This window comes from Erpetoichthys calabaricus, chromosome 1 (assembly GCF_900747795.2).
Source record: "Erpetoichthys calabaricus chromosome 1, fErpCal1.3, whole genome shotgun sequence".
Lineage (NCBI taxonomy): Eukaryota > Metazoa > Chordata > Cladistia > Polypteriformes > Polypteridae > Erpetoichthys > Erpetoichthys calabaricus.
This window is the reverse complement of record NC_041394.2, coordinates 50,378,869-50,401,275: the sequence shown is the minus strand read 5'-3', so window position 1 is coordinate 50,401,275 and position 22,407 is coordinate 50,378,869. Positions and strand designations below refer to the sequence as shown.

The window sequence follows — 22,407 nt, the reverse complement described above, 5'->3', positions numbered from 1 at the left end:
CTTACTGAGACCTTCACCTTTCTTTATTTTCAGATATTGTGTGATGGGCACAGGTGAGCTGGTCATGTGGCACCTTGTTTAGTGTCTCATTATTGTTTGATAGCTAATTAAAGAAAAAGAAACAACTAAGGGGCCTGAATCAAGTTAATTAAAATTAAGGCAAAAGAAGTTAATTAGCAGCAAAAACTAATGAAGAAGATAGTTAGAAAGAAAAACCTGTAGCCACTAGACTGGAGTTTGCCACCCCTGGACTGGAGAGTGACAGCAGTGACAATTGTCTCATTAATGGCAAGGATTAAGAAATTGCTTGGAATGCAAACTCCAAATGGGTTCCTCTTGGACAAACGATTAAAAAAAAAAACTGCCTTAATCAAATTCTTTAAAAGACTTAAATGTCTAAGGACACTCACTACCTGAAAGTACTCCGAAGGAGACAGCAAACGCACAGCTCGACTCACTTTTACTTTATAGATTCAGGAGTGCTGAAAGTGAAATTTCTCAACCCCAAACCATTTCCATGAGATATCAAATTCAGTGAAGATGTATTTTTGAAAAAAATAGTTGATTCTTTTTAAAAAATAAGTTAAATTTGTTTTATGGCACGATTATCTTTTCATGCTCAGAATATTATTTGAGGTATATTTTGAGATGAAAATTTGCAGTCTTCCTCGTTCTTCGTGTTAGTTGAGGTGGAAACAACCCAAAATCAGATATTTGCTGCTTTACTCTCAATCATTGTTTTTTTCCCTCTTTTCTTATTAATTCAGAATAGCCAAGAATTTGTAATTAGTAGATTATAAATATACCCTTTTACTGTCCAGAAGAGAGAAAGTTATTGTTTAAATATTTTTTTTAGAAATATGCAAAGTCAGGTTGATCCATCCATTGTTTAAGCCAGTTAAAAGATGACATGGGAGCAGTCTCTAATGAATATGGGGAGAGGTTCCACTAGGACGTTACAGTGGAATGTGGAGTAAGTCTAGGGTAGCAGACATCTGTTGGTCATTCCACCCTGAAACACCTTCACAGGATAATAAGGGGGGGGGGGTCTGGTAACCGACTTCTTATTTGTAAGTAATTATCTCTCTATTCTATAAAAAAAAAATCCTGGGATGAGACAAGACTTTTTTCAAGAGATTTTTTCCAGTCCCATGCGATGACACTTTGGCCATGGGATTTTTTTTCAAGTCACGCCCTCCTGTCAACCATATTCAACCATACATTCGGTTCTCTCACCTTTCATTCATTACAATGCTTTTGTCAGACACAGTTCCTGCACTCTCAGCTCTTATAAATTTTAATGCTTTCCTCACTTTAAGTTCCCAATTAAAGAAAGAAGACGTATTATGTCCAAATCTTATTGAAGAATTTCATCATGAAGGGTTATCAACAGGAAAAATGAGAACACGGATAATCCTAGCACCGAGAAACGATGTCAAATGAATTGACGCCACAAATGGCGATCGGTTACACTGCAAATTGGTTAAATTTGTATCAATAGACTGTGCTGAAACAGTTGGTGGTGATCATGCAGAAGATGTAAACATCAACTTACAATATCCTGAAGAATATCTACAACCGTTAACACTGTCCGGTCTTCCACCGCCCGAATTACTGTTGAAAGAAGGATATACCCAAGAAAGGTAATGTAGTACATCTTCAGGGCGTAACATTAGACAACAAAGGAGATCTTGATATGCCATTCGTATTAAAACGTTAACAGTTTCACGTTAAAATAGCTTTTGCAAAGACAATTAACTAATCTCAGAGCCAAACATTCAAAAAAGTCATTTTATTAATAGAGAGAAAGAAACGAAATACAATCACGGGCAGTAATATGTTGTGTTGTCATGATGAAAGTCCAAACACAGAATTAAAATTCAATGTGATATTGACAAAAAATTAATTAGAAAAATTGTTTTTACTGAAGTTTTACAGGAAAAGTGTAAGTTTAAAAAGTATTTGTGTGTTAATTTCAAAGCCAAACAGAACAAAATCGTATAACCCAATGAATAACTCAATGTAACATGAAACATAATTTACTTTCAGATTATTACATTTTACTCTTTTTTTTAATATGGTTAATTACTCGCTGTGATGTAAAATAGTTCTATTATGCATACGTAACAATTGCCATGAAATAAAAATCTGTTTAAATTGTACATCCGCATCCCCATACGCGAGCGGCAGAACTGCAAAGAGTCTAGCATGTAACGTGGGCCTGGAGGTTGGTGAGCGAAGCGAGCAGGGGGGCACAACCAGATAGTATGTATTAAAATTAAACATGCAATGTTTTCAAGTCTAAATAATTAGTTTAAAAATGTATTTTTTCTATATTTGTTTAACTTTCATATCATTAAAATTGGATGTGATAGAGGAGCTCTGTTACCAGAATTGGATCAGCACCCACAGATTTGTAAAGAATGCCTAAAATGTTTGATGGGTGCCGTTTTTTTTTTTTTTTTTTGTTTGTTTTGCAGACCAGTATTAGTAGCTGACGAGCTAGGAATTTGAGCGAAATTGAATTTAACTCAAACTCTGAAATGTTGGAGTCGTCTATAAGAACCCCGAAATTAACTGATTTCATTTATTAAGACTTACATTTTCAAATTCCCAAAGCTGTTGTGTGCCTGCATGTCATTACTGAGTGGCATAGATGTGAGCCTCGATGAAACAGAAGGATGCGTGATTTTTTTAGCACATGCTTGAGTTTAGAAAACGGGAGAAAAGAGAACGACTGAGAATAGTTTTGTGAGCTTTTACTCTTTCTTGATGGTAGACATTTGTTCAAATCAATTTTATGATGAGGAAGATGTTTCTTTAGGCTTTCACATACAGTGTTGTGCTATGCGGAAATCTTATATCAACTTTGAATCATCTTTGCAATGTTACTGTCTAATAATACCGGGGTCCCCCATACCCCATGAGCAGATGGGTAAATAGATACATAGATACTTTATTAATCCCAAAGGGAAATTCACAAAGGAGGACATGGGAGCAGTCTCTAATGAATATGGGGAGAGGAGACTATGAAGCCACAAGTGTGCTGTTTGATTGCCACACGATTGCAATTAAAACCAAAGATTACCATTGGTCAAACAGACAAGGCACTTATTTAAATTAAATGGAACAAATCAAATTGCTGTTCCCTTAAACTTTTGTAACTAACTCCAGGCCAGTAATTCAATCACGCAGCTGTGGTACTTGATTGTTTTGGTCTGTGTGCTACTGACATTCCCATTATGATGCTGCCTTTTATTGATGTTTGCCAGGTAAATGAAAAGGGCATGCTGTTGTTGGTGCTATAAAAAATTAAAATTAAAATATATCTTAACTTTTCACATCACAGTTCCAGGAGACTGAACGGGAATCTTGGCCCTGGCACTGTCTGCGTGGAGTTTACTTGATTGAACTGATTATTTTTTTTGGAGCTTTTTTTTCTTTGTGAACCCAAACTCAAATACAAGGATTGTAGGTTAAGTGGCCGGAATGGTGACCACTGCAATGTCCACTGATCCTGATCTGCACACCACAATCCGGCCATTGAGTTGCTGAACTGGATTAACCCATTAAATTCCGCTTAATTTTTGTAAGTGTTCTGCTGCCTTGGTTTAAATGGTTATGCCTTCATCGTCCTTCACTCAATATTCATGTTCTACCTCTCAAAATAAAGGTCGGACATTTCTCTTTCAGACTTTTTGTGGCTGGTGTGAGAGAATAAAGAGAACCATCAAGGGGTAACATAGCTTTTGTAAGTGAAGTGTTTTGAATGCAGTACACATTAAAAAGAAATCTATAACATTTGTCCTAGAAATTGCATGAAGAGACTGCTGTAAGGGTTAAGTAAAGAGACAGTGTGTTCTAGCCTGGTGCCTTAAGAAATTGGCTGATGTCTGGTGCCCAGTAAGCCCTGCCAGTTGTCACATATGCAGTTTTTCATAACAGAATAACAGCTGAACGTAAGAGATATTGGAGTCTTTTATTTTGAGTATGTAAGCTGGCAATGCCCTCTGCTGAAAACATCATATGTCTTTTAACCAATCGAAGTGAATATTCAGATGGTGTAAACCAATGAACCAATCAGGGTAAATGTCAGATTTAATTGAGCAGTTTTACACAAATTCAGTTGTGTGTAACTTGAGTTTCTGCCTTTATTCCTGTGATCATTTGCTGACAATCTCTGCTCAGTGCACTGTCCCATGGTGGTAGATTGCTGTAACAGGGTGATAATAATAATAATTCTTTACATTTATATAGCACTTTTCTCACTATTCAAAGCGCTCACCATGAAGAGAAATTAAAGCGTCATTAAATGAGTTTCCTCCTGCCTGGTTCCTGACTCGGAGAGGTCCTAGTTGAGGATACATTTCTTTCTTTAATATATTTCCAAATTAATTTCTTACATACTGGAGAATTAGTTATATAAATATGAGGGGCAGCACGATGGCGCGGTGGTAGTGCTGCTGCCTCGTAGGTAGAAGACCCGGGTTCTCTTCCTGGGTCCTCCCTGTGTGGAGTTTGCATGTTCTCCCCGTGTCTGTGTGGGTTTCCTCCCACAGTCCAAAGACATGCAGGTTAGGTGCATTGGCGATCCTAAATTGTCCCTAGTGTGTGCTTGGTGTGTGCCCTGCGGTGGGCTGGTGCCGTGCCCGGGATTTGTTCCTGCCTTGTGCCCTGTGTTGGCTGGGATTGGCTCCAGCAGACCCCCGTGACCCTGTGTTTGGATTCAGCGGGTTGGAAAATGGATGGATGGATGGATATAAATATGACAGCAGAATGAGTTGCAAAACTCAGTATTTTTTTATTTACCAAAAAACACATTTTGAATGTTATTTTTATTTCAATAGCTGTTGAAATAAGCTTCCAAACTCTATAAAAATGTCAGTGAATGTTTCAGGAACACCTAGAAAAAATGAAAAATTACTTGAAATATCTTCAAGTAATACGTCCAGTTTTACTGTTTTTCTACTGTTTTCTTAGTATCCATAGGCTATGTACAGTAACATTTTAGGGCAGACCTTACTCTGTCAGAACATATAACTGGATGCACAGTATAATTTCTTTTCTAGATGACAACACCAATAGCTGCAAGATTCAAAAATGTCTTAAAAACACCCTTCTCATTTAGCAGACAATAATCAGTCCAGCAAATTGTGCAAAATTAAATCGGGACATAAAAGAAAGCGAAACTGGTCACAGGTTTTGCTGTGATACAGAAATTTAGCAATGTTTGAGGGAAGAAAGAAAAACATTGAATTGGGGTATGCAATACGGCATTTTAACGGCAACCCATTGTACTTTCTAAGAATGAGGAAATGAATTATGCAGTTTGTGTAAATTTGCATTATTGTTCGGTCCCACTGCTGTGTCCAGAACAACGGGACGGATGGACTTTTGGGTTTCTTCAGTATTCCTTAAACACACGTTAAGTGGGTTGATGACTCGGATGGTCCTGTCCAGAACTGCTTTCAGTTTTCACCCAGTGCTAACGGGATAGTGCTACTGACTTTTGGTATAAGGTCTATTTGGGTTGACTGGAGTTTTGTACAAAACAAAGGTATTAAGATTATAAGTCTCTGCAGTACCATTGTACGAGCTTGAAGCTAATGACACCGGTCCGTTATTTTCCTATGTGTAACTGTTCCCAATCTTCTTTACAGACATCTTTGATATGGCGGCACTAGGACTCTGCGTTGCTGCGCGCACCCATCAGACAAAGCCGCGCGGACGGAAGAGGGGGCGCGCTCCCACGGCCCTGTCACGAGCCGAGTGTGACAGTGTGGCAGCGAGAGCGCGCCTAAGGACCGCTAGCTCTCCCATTATATTAGCAGCGAACCGCTGCGGGTCATGGCAGACCGCTGCACGGATTTGGGCCGCCGCTTTCAGTCGGGAACGTCAGGGTGGTGGAGAGGGAACCCCAAAACTCGGCACGGCAGGGTGGCCGCCTCCTGACAGCTGGCCCCGGCTTTTGAGAATTCGTTGCTTCTTCGCCATCGGCTCTGGAGGTGGGTGGACTAGACTGACTACTCGGGGCTACATGCGCACGATATGCGAGCCGACGTCTTCAAGACTGAAGGCAGTCGGGAAAAGAAAGTTAGCGGCTCCGATCCTAGCCAGGATGGATTAAATGCACAGAACTGAGAGAAGAAATTTGGAATCGAAAAGGGAAAGAAAGAAACAGATCTTAACAAGCGAAGCAAAGAGAGCAGCTAACTAAGCAACGCGAAGGACATTCCCATTGAAGGCTGAACTTTCAAGTCAAGAAACAGTTAACTGATGTGTGGTGTGTGACAATATAGTACATCTGTTGGATATGCAATGAAAGTCAAACTGAAATCGCTCCAGGCTTCAACGAGCACACTCGGGGCAAACGAATCAGAAAAATAAGGGGAGGAAAGGCACTGAGAAGAGGGACAGTTAACGGTACTGCTGTTTTGGCCCTGCCTCTCTCTTTTCCTTAACTTGTACTTTCTGCCAAGTAAGCTCTGCGTCTGCTTTGCTATGTTTATACAGCTTTGAATTGCCTATGTTCGTTGTTCGCAAACATAAAAAAAATAATTAAATCAGAGTCCGATGAAAGATTGAAGCAAAGCAGCCTGACATCGCTGCCCTGCGTCCACACTCCCGGGACAGCGTCTTTTTTTCTAGAACTGCATATTAAAGAGTGCAAGAACGACTGCGCCACTCAGCCACCTCCTCAAGGAGTATGGGCTGATTTCGGGCTTACTGTGCCGGGACAGACTGGGATAATGCGGAAACCGTGCAACTGGAACTGGCTGCTTTTGTTGGTGGCGGCACTGGCACTTTGGGGTGTCCGCCCTGCAGAAGGCTGCCCGGACCTGGTCACTAGCCGCTGCAGTTGCACGGATGAACGTTCTAAGGTCCACACAACGCCGACAGTGAGGAAGAAAGTGATTTGCAGTGGGGAAGAGCTACTCGAGCCACCGCACCCAAGCCTGCTGCCCAACCGGACAGTGACCCTGTAAGTACGAATACCCTTAGTCATTTTAGAAACGTTATGCGCTGTCAAATCCACTTTGTGACATGCAATAACCTATACGTCTGGCGTAATGTTTCACCGTGAATAGCACGAGAACCGTACGGTCGGGCAGGTGCTTAAAACCTCCAACTTTATGTCCATCCATCCATTTTCCAACCCGCTGAATCCGAACACAGGGTCACGGGGGTCTGCTGGAGCCAATCCCAGCCAACACAGGGCACAAGGCAGGAAACAATCCCGGGCAGGGTGCCAACCCACCGCAGGACACACACAAACACACCCACACACCAAGCACACACTAGGGCCAATTTAGAATCGCCAATCCACCTAACCTGCATGTCTTTGGAATGTGGGAGGAAACCGGAGCGCCCGGAGGAAACCCACGCAGACACGGGGAGAACATGCAAACTCCACGCAGGGAGGACCCGGGAATCGAACCCAGGTCCCCAGATCTCCCAACTGCGAGGCAGCAGCGCTACCCACTGCGCCACCGTGCCGCCCCAACTTTATGTCTCCAAACTCCAATGTACGTCTGAGCCGTGCACACCTGTGCCGAAGTACGAGGGCGGTTTGCGCAAGCGCTGTTAAGGGATAGACTAACTGGCTTCCATAGCCCGAATCGGCAATTTGAAAAGTCCGGAGTACTACTATAGTAATTGTATTAGTAATGATATGAGTTAAGCACTATTTTAAGTTCCTGGATGCGTCATGTTTTGCCGTGCCTGTTCGCTGTCTATGTGGACTTTGCATTTTCTTCCCGTGTCTACGTGCAGTTTTCTCCGAATACTCCGATTTTCAAAGGCATATTGTGAGGCTGATTGTTGATTCCAAATTGTGCGCGTGTGCGAGAGAGGAGATCCTTAAGGCCGATGTCGCTCCCCTGACTCTCATGCTGTGTATATATTTGGATTTGGAGGGATTTCATGGGTGGCCTTTTGCGCAGTGCATGTCGCCAATTACTCTACTGCAGTGTTTGATGTTAGGTCTTATTTACGTTCCAAGGTTATTGCTATTTACTGTATAATTATTGAGAATCTTGCACTTGCAGTTAGGCATGCGCATGTCAACACATGCTGTATATAGCGCATTTCACGGTCTTCTGCGCCTCACTCATCATCGAAAGCGGTGAGACGGGCAGACGGACGCTCGAAACGAAGAATGTTGGCATTGCCTTCCTTGGGTCACCAGTCCCGTGCAGTAAACAACACCAAACAGAAATTCTATATAAATGTGTTAAATAAATACACAAAGGTGTTCTTTTTATATCGTGGTTCGGTCTATGGAGATGCTGACGATGCTTTTCACTTGTGATGACTATAAAAACAACTTTAGTAAATTAATTATACGCACGTGCTGTTAATATCCAGAGGTATTTTCTATATGATGCTCATGCACTCTTAAAAATATCGATTCTTTAATGGCTTTTGGCTTGGATGTGTGGTTCCTTGTAGACCCACTGCTTGACAAAGAACTATTCCATTCTGGGAAGGGGTCTTTGCCTATGGAGTCGGTTGGTTGGATTTCGAAAAAGTCCCTAATATGCGAACAAACAAATCTTTAATGTATAATAGACGACCATAGCAGGGCAAAACCTGACCTTAACCTGTGTTCTATCTATTGTCGTCAGTAATCTGTTTCTATTTATTCGGGATTATTTATGAAATATGTTACAAATCTAAATAAGCAAAGATTATTCCTGGAGCCATCGTGTGAATGGTTCTCCTATATTCCATAATTCTAAAGCAGCACTTTGACCCCTTTATTTTTAAGACTGTAGTTTTCAATTTAAATGACTGCCGTCGTTGTGCTGTATTACCCTATTTGCAGCTTTACGTTATTGGCAATTAGTTAGAAAATATGCGACAAGTGTTTCATAAATGCAGATTATGCACGCTGTAAGCCATGTAATAGTTAACGTATGGTGCAGATTACTGGTAGTGATGTCTTATGGCATCACATTTAATGAAAGCAGATTCAGGTCTTTTTCGGTGCCACGCTTAGCTCTAGTATATCGTAATGCAATGACATTTCCACCCACCTAGTCCTTGATGTGGAACCAATTATAAGCGACACAGTGGCATTTGAGCGGTTTGGGGGCTCCGGCTGACTATAGCGTACCAGTAGAACCTGGGAGAAGTGCTGATACTGGTTAGTGTGGGTTCTGCGGAGAGGCTAAACTGGTCGAGATTCGAACGCGGGCTTCTGACACTGCGAGACAGTTGCGCTAACCTGCCGCGCCCACTGTCATCTCTAATAAGGTTTCCCAAATGTTCAAATAATGTTTTCCGAATTCTTTGAAAAGAAAATTTAGATAGGTGAAGTGTTGGCCTCCAAACTCCGAGGTTGTGAATTAAAATTACCGACACTGTGTGGCCATGAGCAAGTCACTTCACCTGCCTATGATTCCATTGGAAAATCAAAGGAAATGTAAGCAATTTTATCTCAGATGTTGCAAGTCGTCTTTCAAAAACGCGTCTGCCAAATAACAAGTGTTAGTGTAATCGGATTTAATCGGACACCTCTGAAGCTGCACAGCGGCGCTGGCGTTCAACAAAATGCGTGAGAGGAGCCGCAACAGAGGAGACAGGTGAGGCTGAACGGCGAGTCCCTGCGCTCGTCTCCCAAGAATTTACATGCCTGCATTTCAGTTCAAAAAAGTTTGCGTTTGGCCTTTAGTGATTTCTAAGTTATGATAGGAAGGCGCTAAATGAAATGGTAAGAATTAGCCATTAATAACGGGCAGCACTTGATGTTTTGACACCGAGGAACGGACAAATAGATTTTTACGGTGACCGTAGATCGAGGCGATAGACACTCAACAATAGTGCTGCTCGTTTCTTGTTCAGCAGTTTTTAAAATTTAATTTCCCCCTTTTCTCTCCGAAATATCTAAATAAACGCAGGAAGTTTATTCAAGAAATTCTTAAATGGTGCCAATCTGAACAGAATGGCAAAGAGCACAGCGCAGGCTGTTGGTTGTTTGCTCAGCCGTAGAATGTGCTTTAGCAGTTCTTATCAGGCGCATATGAATGTAGAAGGGCACGAAGATTTCAAAGAAAAGAAAGAAAGGCGGATAGGTTGGTACAGTAGATGGCTCCAGAGGTCTGGAGTGAATCCCAAATCGGGCACTGCCCATCGAGAGTCTAGCACATTCTGAACGGGTATTTGTGTTGGGTTGGCCCTAAATTTGCCAATCAAGTTGTGTGCCCTGTGGTGGCCTGGCACATTCTTCGGGGGTTGCTCTCAGCTTGGCAAGCAGTGCTGCTACACCCTTGGTTCTTAAATGGTACTTTACCTGGTTGTGGGATTCTTCGTAGAGCCATTGCTTGACAAAGAACCATTTCATTCTGGGAAGGGAGATTTGGAAGTGAAATTGTCTTTTTTTTAGCCTAATATGTGGACATTATAGAAATGTTTAATGTATAGTAGGCTACCTAGCAAGATACTAACAGAAGAAGAAAAGAAACCTGAACTTGGCTTGTGTGATGGGATGCAGCAAGAGTCATTTTTAAAATCGGGAACCCACTGAAATTTCACAAATCTGTTAATCATTAATTCATGGCTGTTTATGGAACCTGGTACAGGTCTAAATAAAGGTTCTTTCTGGAATTTTCTTGTGGATGATTCTTTTGGGAACTAAGTATGGTTCCTCTATGGTATCATTTTGAAGAACCACTTTGGCACCTTTATTTTTAAGAGGGGGGGGGTTAAGAGGGGGGGTTCCCAGCTCAGTGCCACCCTGAGTTAGATATAAGTTGAAGAATGAATGGATACATTAAAAACAGCAAAATCTAGACAGAATATACAATGAAAAGCTGCAGAAGGATGCAGTATGCTCATGGTGACACAAAATAGTCTCAAGGACTTGGCTTTGATTTTGTTGGTCCAGTCTCTGCCCGAGTGGACTTTACACATTCTCTTTTCTCCATGTGCTTCAGTTTCCATCGAGAGTCATGCCTGTTATCTGGTCATTCAGACTCTGACCAGGCCTGGTGTTGGTTAGCTGTGTGTTCTGCGATGAACAGGTCAATAACTAAAACTGCATCTGCTTCTGTAACGGACAGAACTCGTCCACATACTTGAATGAATGGCTGATTATAGCTCTCAGCATATCTAGATTTAGCTAAGCCTTTCATCCAAAGCACTCTGGATGATTGTTTAAATATTTCTCTAATTGTCAAGCTAAGTGGTTCACTCAGAGCCACACAACGAGACACAGTTATGGTGTAACTATGGTGGTTTCCTGCCCTGTGCCATACCTACAAGGCCACAGTGCCACCCAGAAACAGCAATTTCTGACTAAAGTTAAGCCCCCGCTTTGTAAAATGCCTCAAATAAAATAAACCCATAGGTTCTCTTGTGATTGTTGGTGGGTCTCCTTTTTAAAACATAGCTACTTACTGGCAGGTTAAGTGACCTGCAATGAGCCTGTGGTGGGCATTGAACCAGCATCCTTGTGCCATAAAGTCCAGTGCTTTAGTCAACTGGCCACACCACGTCAGTATATATAAACTCTAGCATCCATATTGTATACATTAGATTGGCTCTCCCGAATTCTGTAGTCTGCTGCTTTCTTCCATAATATACTATCTAAGGCAAGACAACTGAGATACATTTTTGTAATCCATAGCAGCACAAATAGATGCAGAACACCAGCAGGGCAAATAAGACGAATCAAGAAATGCAAAAAGGTTAGTGAAACCTGTGCATTGAAAGCTCTTATTTTAACACACATTTTATGATATTTCCTAAAAATGTAGGTATGCTGAAGGAAAGTAAAGGCAACTTATTTTATTAAACAGACAAAGAAAGTAAGTGTTAATAATAATAACATCGTCATCTAAAGCATCAGCCACAGTGTCACTGCAGGACCAGAACAGGCAGTGGGCATCCTTCAGTATAAGTTAGGAGTGTCTTATAGTGGGCACATCCCGAGTTCACGGGGCCCATCAGCTGTAACCCCACCCTACAGACACACCACATAAAAATGTGTACTCAGTCAAATGCCAGTGTTTATTTGTATTTATAGGGCGTCCAACACATTCCAATCCCTTCATTATAGTAGCACAGTAATTTCAGCCTCAGAGACTTAGTTAGCTTCCTTTTCTTGACCTTTTGGACCTGTTCAGGAATCCATGTATTCTCGCGGGTCATCCTGACTAGCCTCCCAGAACTTGATTTTGGGTCTGCACGCAGGATGGAGAACAGTCAAACCAAATGAGAACTCCTTCAGCTCAAGTGACTTATCAGGATTCTAACTGCGAGGGTGCACTTGAGCCCCACTAGAGCAGTGCCATTAGCATTGGGCCTTAAACTTTACAGTGACTGGTTCAATTTCTGGCACCGACTCGCTATGTGACCTGCCAGTGCCCCATCTGTACATTAAACAGTTATGATCTTTTAAGTTGCCTGGGAATATGAAAATGTTTGGACCCCAACTAAGCAGAATTTGCTGTAAGGGCTTTGGACTCCTAGCCAGTGTGTTCTCCCATTCACAACTCCTTCAGATTTTGAGGCTTCCATGTTGATTCTGGGTATCTGGTCAAGTCAAAGCTGGTCAGCGCCACATCTTGTTCACTTGTGACAAGGCCATTTGTGTTTGAGAATTGTGCTGGGCATCTCAACTTGAGTTGTTGTTATTGCAAATTTCATGAGTGCCATTGCACAATGTATCAGTCCTTCATGTTCTTTGACAGGGCATCATGAGTTTTTGAATCCACTTGCCAGGTTCAAGGGGCAGTACTGCCTGCCAAGTGCCAAGGGGACAATTCAGGCCAATATGACAGAGCTAAAAGTTACTTCTGAATAATAAGGCACAGTATGTATGAAAGTTTTAAATCACAGGAGCTTGTAGATATGTTATTATTGTTTACTTGATGTCTCCATTTAATACAATTTATAACATTTTGAGACACAATTGGTTACATTACTTTAGTTTTTGCAATAGGCACACAGGCAGGTGAAGACATAACTTGCTCATGGTCACATAGTGTCAGTAGTGGGATTTGAAGCCAAATCCTCAGGGTTTGAAGACCACTACACCACATTACCTGGGTCTCATAAGATGTAAAAAGACTTTATCATGGCACTGCTGAGTGGTGACGTTGGTCGGACATGAAAATAAGAATATCACCATACTCTGTATGCCCGTCACCATACCACTTCCACCAGTGAAGACATGATATTTACAATTTGGAAAAACACAGAATGACACCATTTCAGGTTGTTTGCCAGACTTTCATCCATTCATTGACCCACTAATTAATTTGGAGAGTCACCCATCTTGTGGGTATTGAATGCAAATTAAGAACCAACCCTGGACACACTTACTTACATGGTGTCCATCTAGGGCCACCATTTTACCTCAGATCCATGTGTGAAAAAGCTCTCTGATATGGAGAGAACTTGAAAACCCCTCATACTGACTGATATGGGCTGGCCGCCATGAGTTAGCTGCAATAACCACCATGTCAAGCAATTTATAATGAGTACATAAATAGCTGTTTATAGCACCTTACCTGACCAGTTCTATCATTTACAGTATTAAAACAATCATTTTTATAGTGCAGACTTCACTTACATTGTAGTTGATAGGGTCAGTATTGTCATGTGTGCAGAGCATAGTGAAGTTGTTACTTGTATGTGGTGATCAGCATGCGATAGATAGATTGATATTTTATTAATCCCAAGGGGAAATTCATATACTCCAGCAGCAGCATACTGATAAAAACAATATTAAATTAAAGAGTGATAACAATGCAGGTATACAGACTGACAATAACTTTGTTTAATGTTAACGTTTACCAAAGGGTGGAATTGAAGAGTCGAATAGTGTTGGGGAGGAATGATCTCCTCAGTCTGTCAGTGGAGCAGGACAGTGACAGCAGTGTGTCGCTGAAACTGTTCTTCTGTCTGGAGATGATACTGTTCAGTGGATGCAGTGGATTCTCCATGATTGACAGGAGCCTGCTGAGCACCCGTCGCTGTGCCACGGATGTCAAACTGTCCAGCTCCATGCCTACAATAGAGCCTGCCTTCCTCACCAATTTGTCCAATCATGAGGCATCCCTCTTCTTTATGCTTCCTCCCCAGCACACCACCGCGTACAAGAGGGCACTCGCCACAACCGTCTGATAGAACATCTGCAGCATCTTATTGCAGATGTTGAAGGACGCCAGCCTTCTAAGGAAGTATAGTCGGCTTTGTCCTCTCTTGCACAGAGCATCAGTATTGGCAGTCCAGTCCAATTTATCATCCAGCTGCACTCCCAGGTATTTATAGGTCTGCACCCTCTGCACACAGTCACCTCTGATGATCACGGGGTCCAGGAGGGGCCTGGTCTTCCTAAAATCCACCACCAGCTCTCTGTCATCAGTAAGCCCCTGGAACAGAATAAGCATTAAATATCAGTTATTGCAGGTGTAAAAACTAGATATTAGATGGCCATCATGAATGAAATGATGTGCTGTTGGATTAACTGGCCTTTCTTAAGTGGCTTGATGTGTGCAGTGGACCCGTATCTCCTCCTGTGTCTCCTTCTTCCAGATTGGCTCTGACTCCCTCAAGTTCCGTTTTACATTTATAAACTCAGAAAATGGATGGTTGGGCTATTGTGGCGTCACATCATGTGAGACTTGTGAAACCAGACCCTCGGTGCCATTCATTTCTACTTAGCATTTTGACTTTTTGTATAATATTCTTTCTGTGTAGCTTAAATAACACCCAAGTGTTTCAGGCATGAAATTGGTTCTGTTTGTGAGTTGCTGTTATTTGCCTTCCGAGTTATCAGATGGTGCTCATTAATCTGTGTCCCGTCGCACTGCACAGATGTTCAAACCTGAATCTGATAAATTGCTGCCCGTGCTGCAGAGTTCAGTGATGGAGTAACCAGTCCAGGTGTGAACAAACGGCAGAACTGAACAGCATGTTCCCCAGAGGCTCTTCAGGAGCTACTCACATCTGAACTATGCACGCATACTGCCTCCCCAGCGGCCAGCCAGTCGCAGGCTTTATTTTCACTTGTCGGCCCAGTAATTGATCTTTCTAATTCTCCTATGAATTTTGTCTCGTTTTGACAAGTGTGCAGTGCATGCCTTTGCTTTGGGGGTCATGGTGGGAGCAGGTCAGACTGGCTTGCTGCTTCTAAGATAACATTCCTCTTTAGCTGTGGTGTTGTCATGTGGTTGACACATTCAGAATTGTCTTGGAATCCTGACATCTTTGGCCTTGTCTTGTCTGGCTGAGTGTCCCTGAAGTTTAAGCCAGGCACATGGGCGATCATGTCATTTGGCCTTCATATGACAGGTCTGACAAGCTGGCAGTAAACAATGAATGACACTGGAAAAAAGGAAAGAATCACAGGCTCTCGATGTGAAGAAGCACCAGAAAGATGCCCATTGAAAGCTCATTCAGTCTAATTGCATGTTCTGTGTGACAGGCTGGAATTAATGGAGATGAGCTAGTGGAGTCTATTAGGGAACATCTGAGGGGATACTAATGATACAATGGCCTACAATTGAATTCCAGGGACTAATGTTGTAGAGTGATATGGAACAGGGTATGGCGGTAAAGAGGTTAAAGTAAAGTGTGAGTCCATATAAAAGATCTGACGAAATGGACACAAATTAATTTACTGAACTGTCCTAAGCCATTACAAGTCTGCAGGGAACCAAAATCTACTCCTGCAGCATGATGCACAAGCCAGGATAGCAGCCAAACCAACTTGCAGTACGCTGGTGTACATAACATCCATCCATTTTCACAGAGCCCACCCTGTCCAACACTGGCTTTACGGCATGATCCAGCACAAGGAAGGTTTATGCCCTTTCTGTCTATCTATCCATTTTCTCAAGTCACTAAATAAAAAAAGTTGTAGGAGGCTGGAGCTCACCTTAGCAATGCAAATGGTGGGGTACCAGATCATTGTACAAATTTTGTTAATCATTATAGGGGTCCAGTAGCTGGAGCCTGTCCTGGGAACACTGGGTTCAGGTCATGAGCCAGTACCAGGTGAGATGCCAACTCATTGTGGGGCATGTTCATGCCCAGCCCTTTATTTATCCATTCATCCAGTGAGGAATCACTTACTGCTCTTTCTCATCCTTGCATATAAAGACTCACTATGAACCTGGGGCCTCCAATTCCGAGGCGAATGCGTAACCAGCTTTGCTGAAGAGAATTTCCCCTCAGGTTTCTAACTGTAAGGGGCCTCTTATGTAGTGGCAGGCTCTTATGACCTCGGCTTTTTCTATCACCCCTTCCCCTCTTGACCACCCATCTTCCTTGAGACAGCATCAGCATGATGTGAACATGGGACCTTTAGGTTACACAGCAAGCCCGCCTTGCAGCTGCACTATGGGAGCATTCAATTCTAACTCTGAGGAACTGGGTCCATGGTTAGCTTCTCCATGTAATGTTTAAAAAAGTAAGTGGGGCAAAACCATGGAAACATTTCTAGCTGGAGGCAGTCCATTAGATTCTTGTAGACAACCAGTAACTACTGCTAAGATGTGAGATTAGTGGCATTGCTTTTCACGAGCTGGAGCTGAACATCTGACCTCATTATATAGCGCCTTTCACAATGGACTTCATGTAGGCAGGAACACTTACTGATATGTCAAGGAGATTTGGACCCTGGCCAGTGAAGTGACCCACTGAGGGTCACAATGAGAGGAAGGCCTAGTAGGGAGGATGAGAGGAATGTCCCAGAACCAACAGGCCCAGCCTGACCTAGATGGCCATATTGACACACACATCTTTCTGCCTTCTTCTCACCTTTTATCCATCCATTCACTTAATAAAGTCAGTTAGTGCTTCAGAAGGTAGCCAGAGTCCATCATGGCAGCATTGGGTTCAGTGTCTGAATGAATGTTAGATGAGATCAGATTAGATGGGGATCCATTGTAGGGCACATCCATCCATCCATCCATCCATCCATCCATCCATCCATCCATCCATCCATCCATCCATCCATCCATCCAAGTCTTGAACTTGTTAAGTCCATTATATCAGCATCAGTTCTGGTAGCTTTGGGGACACCAGTCCATTGTAGGTTGTATCTGTTCGTGCACCCACATTGACTCATTTATCTGTCTGTCCATCTGTTTTCTGAATTGGTGGTATCAATTGAGCTGTAGCCCATGTTGGATGTATTGTATGAAAGAAATAAGACCGCTATGAGTGGGACACCAGACCATTGTAGGTCTCTTTCATGCACTTAACCCTATTTTTCCTTCCATTTTCTGAAATTACTTAGACCTTTGGGTCTTGACAGTGCCACAGCCTATTCTAGCACTAATGAATGCAGATCAGAATCCACACCACAATGGAAGTCGGTCAGTTGTCGGAAACACCTATGCACACATATCTATCACATCTACATTCTTTCATCCATCATGTCCAAACTAAACAAATCCATTATATGTTAGCAGAGGATTGGATTCCATCCCAGTGGCATTCTGTGTGAATCCAACCTGGATAGAATGTTGTTTCATTGTAGGCACACACCCATATTCACTGATCAGTCCACCCATCCATTGATAGTTCCCAGTTACAGTCTTGTAGGAGTGGGGAGAACATTTGGTACAAAGTGGGACCAGTCCTGGGACTGGAGGCCAGTCCATTAGGGCATACTTGTACACACACACTCACACTCTCAGCCATCCATCCTTCCATCCCTTCATTTTCTCACCTTCATCAATCCTTTAAACAAAAACAGGGAGCTTGAGACCCTGGGTGCAAGGTGTAAACCAAAGCTTGATGGGATGTCAGTGAGTCGTAGAGCTCACTCATGGTGACACAAACACTTGAGTGAGTCCCTTTAGAGTCACCAATTAAACAAATGCGTACATCTTTTAGGGGTAACCAGAGGAAAGCCCTACAGACATTTGGAGGATGTGCAGTTGAAGAATGTGAAATTGGAGAAGAAAGGCAGACGCTCGAATAATTGTTGCACCGGCCCTCTCCACAACAACACGTGGCAACATGGCAGTGGAAGCCTGTAGCATAAATTGAACCAGGCAACCTAATGAGAATGCGGTAAGGCAATGAAACGATTACGTCGAGTCTGTCGGCACTGGAGAGCGCGCAGCAGGGTAGAGTTACAAGAAAGCTGGGTTTCTATGTGCCCACATAGGGAAGATGGAAAGAAACCACTGAGACAATGTGACTCCCGAACCGCTGGACCTAAAGACAGCACTCAGAGTGCCGTGAAAAAGTATTTACTCCTTCTTGATTTCCACTGTTAATCCACTGATGCTGAATGATTTCAGGTCCTCAACCAAAGCCTTCTATTAGATTAAGAGTGCCAGATTGAACAAGTGACAGTTTTTTACTTAAATCATTTATCGAATGAAATAAGTTCTCCAACATCAACTGTAATCGTGTGAAAAACTAACTGCTCCTTACACTTAATGACTGATTTGCAATGACTGCAACCAAATGCCTTCTCTAGTTTCATTTCAGTCATTCACATCACTGTGGAGGAATTGTAGCCCACTGTACCTGACCTGTCAGGACTCTGACCCTGAATTGCTTGCTTCAGTTCCTGTCACAGCATGTCTGTTAGCTTGAGGCCTGTAGCCTGACTGGACCAGTCCAAAACTCGAATTGTGCGTCTTTCAACCATTTTGATGTGCATTCTGGTTTTTGAATCATTGTCTTGTTGCATGACCCAACTACGGTTCAGCTTCAGCTCATTGATGGATGACCTTACAAACTTTCTGATACAAAGCTAAACACATGATTATTTCAATCACGGCATGTCGTCCACTGTTTGATGTTAATACTGTGCAATATGGCATTTGCTTTAGGTGGGCATGTTCTCCAAAAAGGTTTCGGGATCACCCAGGGCTTGAGAGACGAGTGCTTATGTATTTCTTGGTCAGCTGTGATTTCTGCATTGCTGCTTTCAATGAAGCCCATTTTTACTTGGTGTCTTTCTGATTGTGGAGTCATGATGACTGGCCTTTGTTCAGGCAGGGAAAGCCTGCATTTCTTTGGATTTTTTGAGTGTCTTTTGTGACTTCCTGGATATTTTTATGCTATGCCCTTGGGGTAATCTTGGCAGGCTGATCATTCCTTAGAAGATTCCCTACTGTTCCAAGTGTTTCCCATTTGCAGATTTTTCCTCTTGCTGTGGTTTGGTGGAGTCCCAGAGACTTAAAAATGGCTTTATGGCATTTTTGACATAATTGATATCAATAACCATTTTCTGATCTCTTCAGGAGTTTCCTTTCATGGCATTATGTGCTTCTTGAATCTTTGTGGTGGTAATTTGACTCTGATTTTGTGGGCGAAATAAGTGAGGATTGTATTGAATATGGCCTGGCAGAGTTCAGTCGGCTGTCTCTCATTATCCCTTAAATTGGGGTGATTTAACTAGGGGGCAATTACTTTTTCACACAGTGTTGATTGGTGTTGGATATTTTTGTTCATTAGATGAATTAAGGTTTAAAATTGTGCTATTTCCTCCTTTTGCTGCCCTTTACATAAGAGAAATTTCCAGTAATAAGGCAAGTGGCTGGTTAGTGGAATGATGTCATGGTGCCCTGACAAGGGCCTGCTTGTCACATCAGGATAGTTCCACTCCATAGTGAAGACACATATAAATCAGTTACCTTTTCATGGTCATTTTGGTCTTTATGCTGAGGTGGTACAGCAGCACAGAAGGCCTCCCAGCTAAACTGAGCCTGGACAGTGTGAAGTTTACACAATCTCCCCAATTTTCAGCAGCTGGTTGTCCTCCCACATCCCTAGATATGCTGGGTAGGTAAACCATTGCCTCTCAATACACCCTGGTTATGTGAGTGAGTGTTAGTGTGATAGTTGATGCTGGTGGCATTAAGGCATAAGGCCACATCACATTATATGACTTTTAGCGCGATTTTCATTTACACTAGCTAACCGCTGGCTGCTGTATTCAGGATTACTTCTTACTTGGATGTGTATCTCAGTGACTTGTCTGCTTGTTCTTTTTCAGTCTTTGTCAATTAATTGTCTTCTTTCTCATCATTGTTGCAGTCTGTATACTGCACTTTGTCTTGATGGCTATAATCCATATGCTCTATATTCAGGATTACTTTTTTCTTGGTGATGTGCTTCAGTGTTGTGTCTTCTTATATTTTCTCACTCTTTGTCACTGAAGCTCCATCCTGCGATTTGCATGACGCTCAGCGAATGTTGCCACTCTTCATCTTTTTTGTGGCATTATGTTGTTTAGCACTTTGCCGATTAGTTTACTTTTGATACACAAGCACAGGTCTCTATGCCATTCTTTATGCACACATAATAAAAGGTAATGTTCGCTGGTCCCATTGCTTTATTGGCCTCTGCAATTTGTGTGATGCTTAGCAGATGTCACTTGTCTTGTTTTTGTTTCTACCATGTCACTTGTCTTCCCTTTCACTTTGCTGTAAGAAACCCTGAAGCGAAGGTCATTCTGACAAGGTTGCTGCCACCTCACATGTTTTGAAATACCAGTAGTTATCAGGTTATAGGCATTTGATCAAGGTCCTAGTCCCAGAAGTCCATGAGTAATCATATAACAGATGGACACACCTTAGCATTTTATATATATACTAGCTGTGTAACAGTGTTAACGTTTGCAGTGTGCCATCTATTGGAATGTACTTTGTAATGCATGTAGTAATAAAATGCATTGCATTTGTCATTCCAACAGATGGCACATCACAAACATTTGTAGCAACAAATGCATTACTAGAAATGTTTGCTGTACGCCATCTGTTGGAATGAAACATGCAATGTGTTTGCATCTGTTATATGCCATCTGGTATGGAATTTGTAAAAGTAGTGTTAATGTTTGTCACGTGCCATCTATTTGAGTGACAAATGCAATACATTTTATTACTAGAAATGTTTGTGATGCGTCATCTGTTGAAATGACAAAGACATGGCAACTAGACTGACACACAGATACACACACACTTTCTATTGTTTTATTAAGGTGGATAGAGGCAATCTTAGTGAGTTGGGGAAGTCGTGTAGTTTGATATCCCCAGCAACTCAGTCCAACCAGTCGACAACTTCCATCCATCCATTTTCCAACCCGCTGAATCCGAACACAGGGTCACGGGGGGTCTGCTGGAGCCAATCCCAGCCAACACAGGGCACAAGGCAGGAAACAATCCTGGGCAGGGTGCCAACCCACCTCAGGACACACACAAACACACCCACACACCAAACACACACTAGGGCCAATTTAGAATCGCCAATCCACCTAACCTGCATGTCTTTGGACTGTGGGAGGAAACCGGAGCGCCCGGAGGAAACCCACGCAGACATGGGGAGAACATGCAAACTCCACACAGGGAGGACCTGGGAATCGAACCCAGGTCCCCAGATCTCCCAACTGCGAGGCAGCAGCGCTACCCACTGCGCCACCGTGCCGCCAGTTGACAACTTGCCTCGACAAAATAGATTTTTTTTTTTTTTAGTCCGTAGTGGTGAGAGTTGAGATCTGATGAGCTTCACCTGGAAGTACAATGCATACAATTCATAGAATGTAGCACTGAGACATAAGAGACGTGGGTGTTTTGGACCCGGCATACAGAAGAGAAGTTCATCAGTCTGATGTCTTACATTTTACATACCACGATAGAATGGAATAAGGAATAAAAAAGGGCCAAAACTGTGGGTCATTTCAGCCTACCTGTAAACCTTTCACATGATCATCAGCACCATCAGGTAGCACATTATTAGCTGGCCTAAAAAAAAGGGCGATCTTGCGATACTTTGGAAGGGATTTGTAGTTCTATATTTTGACCTCTTTTAAGCAAGGAGAACAGTAACAGCAGTTGTCAAGTGTGACATCCCCTCCGACTAGCATTGCCTCCATTCTGTTCTTACCTCCTTTCTTTATGCCCTTTGTTACCTTTGGGTTTTCCTCCCATCTTTCCCAAACACACTGGTAGGTAGCCTGGTGGCTTTGGTGGGTGTAACGTAGGCCCCGCCCCATGACTGTGTCCTGTGTGGAAGATTCTAGATGTATAGCAGCTTGTTTAAAGGACTGACAATGATTAAGTCAGATGGAGCTTCATATCCCCATTATGTGAGAGACCGAGGAAGAGGAGCACAACTAACACAACATAGTGAGTGGCTCACTCGGCTTCCCTGGAATTCTGTGCGATGTGAACTGGTGCCGCCTTCAACTGCAGACTGGGAGCTTCAGATTTTAGAAATGAGCGTGAATTTACATCATGTCATTAAAAGAGAAATGCTGTGGAACTGCCAGTCATGCTCTAACCACAACATTTGGGAAATTGAAGTTGGGGGGGTGGAGGGCGCTATACAGTGAGGAAAGGGAAAGAAAGAGCGCCACATTGATATCTTGGGTTGGATCTGTGCAAAATCCTTGGAAAAGAAATTGACTTTTCCCAATCAGGAAGCCCC

At 42.6% G+C, this 22,407-nt stretch overlaps 1 protein-coding gene across 1 annotated transcript in view; it reads left to right on the top strand.

Annotated features, from left to right (window-relative positions):
- Positions 1–5,704: 5,704 nt before the first annotated feature.
- The window catches only part of adgra2 (adhesion G protein-coupled receptor A2), a 184,657-nt gene continuing 167,954 nt past the window's right edge, over positions 5,705–22,407 (top strand). The window contains exon 1 of the mRNA XM_028799174.2: positions 5,705–6,982. Within this exon, the coding sequence (XP_028655007.1) occupies positions 6,750–6,982 (233 nt within the window). The 5' untranslated portion in view covers positions 5,705–6,749. The remainder of the gene's footprint in view (positions 6,983–22,407) is intronic.